The 2,663-nt window shown below is 36.9% G+C and overlaps 1 protein-coding gene across 1 annotated transcript; it reads left to right on the forward strand.

Annotated features, from left to right (window-relative positions):
- Window positions 1–218: 218 nt before the first annotated feature.
- LOC115874084 lies at window positions 219–2,318 on the forward strand. The gene has a single exon (XM_030889148.1). It carries the CDS (start codon window positions 219–221, stop codon window positions 2,316–2,318), a length of 2,100 nt encoding a protein of 699 aa, XP_030745008.1.
- Window positions 2,319–2,663: the final 345 nt, after the last annotated feature.

Raw genomic sequence — 2,663 nt, forward strand, 5'->3', positions numbered from 1 at the left:
GAAGAGGTTAGCCATTGAAGTGCAGCAGAAGGCAACGTTGTCAGATGGTACCACAAGAAGTTAACAAGCAGGTCTATTCCAATTTCCTATTACATATCCATTGCTTAGTATCCTACAAGTTAATACCATTCATGCATGCTAGATTCGAGTGAGCAAAGTAACGATTTATTTACATATCAAAAATATTGCGTTGTAAATTCACATACGGAAAACTCAAAATGTTCAATTCGGGAGAGAGCAATAAAACGAACGACGAGAAAATTAAAAGTTTAGTGCTTCGAAGGGGACAACTGAAAGGGAACCTAACGCGGTTTTCGAATTTTCTAAAAAGCGGAAATATTAACATCACCAGGCTGAAATTACGAGTAAAAAATATCGATGCAACCTGGGACGAATTCCAGGCGGTTCAGTCGCAGTTGGAGGAGCTAGATGCAGGGCGCGAAGTCGAGAGACAATCGTTCGAAGACAAATATTACGGTCTCGCGACAGTGGCGTTAGAAATGATCGAACAGAATGAACAGAACGCGTCTCAAAATGCTAGTAGATCGTCGCAGAGTACACACACGAACATGATATCGACTACGAGTACAAATAACGCAACAAAATTACAAGCGATAACCTTACCTCAATTCAGCGGTTCGTATGAGGGATGGTTACAGTTTTACGAAATTTTTCGAGCTTTAGTAGACCAAAATTCAGAGCTATCCAAGATACAGAAATTTTACTACTTACAATCGTGTCTACGCGTAGAAGCAATTCAAGTTCTTCATTTGTTAGAAATTTGCGAAGACAACTACGATAAAGCTTTAGACTTATTACGCGAAAGATACGAGAATAAACGCGTTTTAATTCACAATCACGTTAAAAACTTATTCGACATGCAGCCCGTGGCTAAAGAATCACATGAATCGTTACGTAAACTAATCGACGTCGTAGTAAAAAATATTCGTGCGTTAACAAGTCTTGAACAACTCGTCGAACATTGGGATACACTAGTAATATATTTAATATCATTAAAATTAGATGCCCATACGCGAAAAGAATGGGAAATTTCGAATAACAAAATATCGCCTACTCTCGAGGAATTCCTACAGTTTCTAAAAAACAAATGTCAAATTTTAGAAATTATAGACCACAAACAGCAAGCGACGACACCTAATTTCAAACAACGTACATTAGCACATCTCAGCTCAAACGAGTCACCAACTAATCGAGAAACACAAGTATATTGTACATTTTGTAAACAAACAAATCATTTTGCGTACAAATGTCAAAAATTACTAACGCTTGCGATTAAAGACAGGTATTTTGAACTGAAACGTTTAGGCATATGCACAAATTGTTTACGATCAGGACATGACGTGACAATTTGCCAAGGAAAAAACTGCAGAATTTGTAATCGTAGACACAATTCTGTTTTACACGATTTTAACTTTTCGCCTAATTACCAAAATTCAAAAACGAATCAAAACGCACATAATTACCAGAATTCAAAACCGAATCAAAACGCACATAATAACCAGAATTCAAATCAAAATTGTAATGTCGCAAGAAACGATAATAATCCGAATGAAAATTTCGACCATAATTCAGGTAAGATTCCAACCGTAAAAGCCGGCAACAGCGGAACGAGCTCTTCGGCTGGAGAAGTGTCGTCACCGCGGCCAGCTGACGCGCGTGCTTCCGGTGCTTGCATGTTGACGCGCGCGGCAAATACAAAATTTGAATTGTCGAATAGGGAGTTATCGTCGCGACATGCGGAACAGATTTTACTCGCTACCGCGATGGTGGAGGTATTCGATGTGAATAATAGACCGGTAAGATGTCGTGCATTGTTAGATTCGGGAAGTCAATCAGACTTTTGCACTAAAGAGTTATTTGAACGTTTAAATATACCGTCAAAAAAGTTAAATTCGTCGATTCTAGGAATAAATAATGTACGATGCAACATGTATGCCAAATTCAACACTAAATTAAAATCAATCAATGAATCATTTCAATCGAATGTTGAGTTCTTAGTAATCGATAAAATAACAACTAAATTACCGCAAATTTCATTTGAACCCGATATAATAAAAATACCGCAGAACTTGGAATTAGCGGATTCCGAATTTAGTGAGCCTCGAAATATCGACCTGTTAATCGGGGTAGAGTTATTTTTTAAATGTTTGAATAGCGAACAAATTAAGTTAGGACGAAACTCACCGATTTTACAAAACACAAAGTTTGGATGGATAATAGCGGGCCCTTTAGATTTACACGTTAATCGAGATCTCAAGGACATAAACATTCCTCAGTGTTTTTTTAACAGTAAATGAAAATAACTCAGTGAAAAACGCAATGCGCAAGTTTCTAGAAGTTGAGAATATCGAAAACCGATCGAACAAGTTTACAAATGAAGAATTAGAGTGCGAATTAGATTTTAGAAAGCACGTAGAAACCGATACGACAGCGAAGTGGTCGTAAGTCGACTGGCTGTCTAATGAATAGACCGAGATTTATAGATTTTAAAGCGAACGAAAAAAAAATCAAACAACGAATACATAAAATATATATTTTTCTTTTATCTAAGACGCATACCTTATCGTCTTTTGAAAACACGTACATGTTTGCAGTTTTGTTAGTTTCTTTGCAAGATGCAACACAACAAGAAAACACCATTT

This window comes from Sitophilus oryzae, unplaced genomic scaffold (assembly GCF_002938485.1).
Source record: "Sitophilus oryzae breed Bouriz unplaced genomic scaffold, Soryzae_2.0 scaffold_1218_pilon_pilon, whole genome shotgun sequence".
NCBI classification, from domain to species: Eukaryota; Metazoa; Arthropoda; class Insecta; order Coleoptera; family Curculionidae; genus Sitophilus; species Sitophilus oryzae.

Bases quoted from the DNA above. Each gene is read 5' to 3' on its own strand.
- LOC115874084 (XM_030889148.1), top strand. From the start codon at position 219: ATGTTCAATTCGGGAGAGAGCAATAAAACGAACGACGAGAAAATTAAA.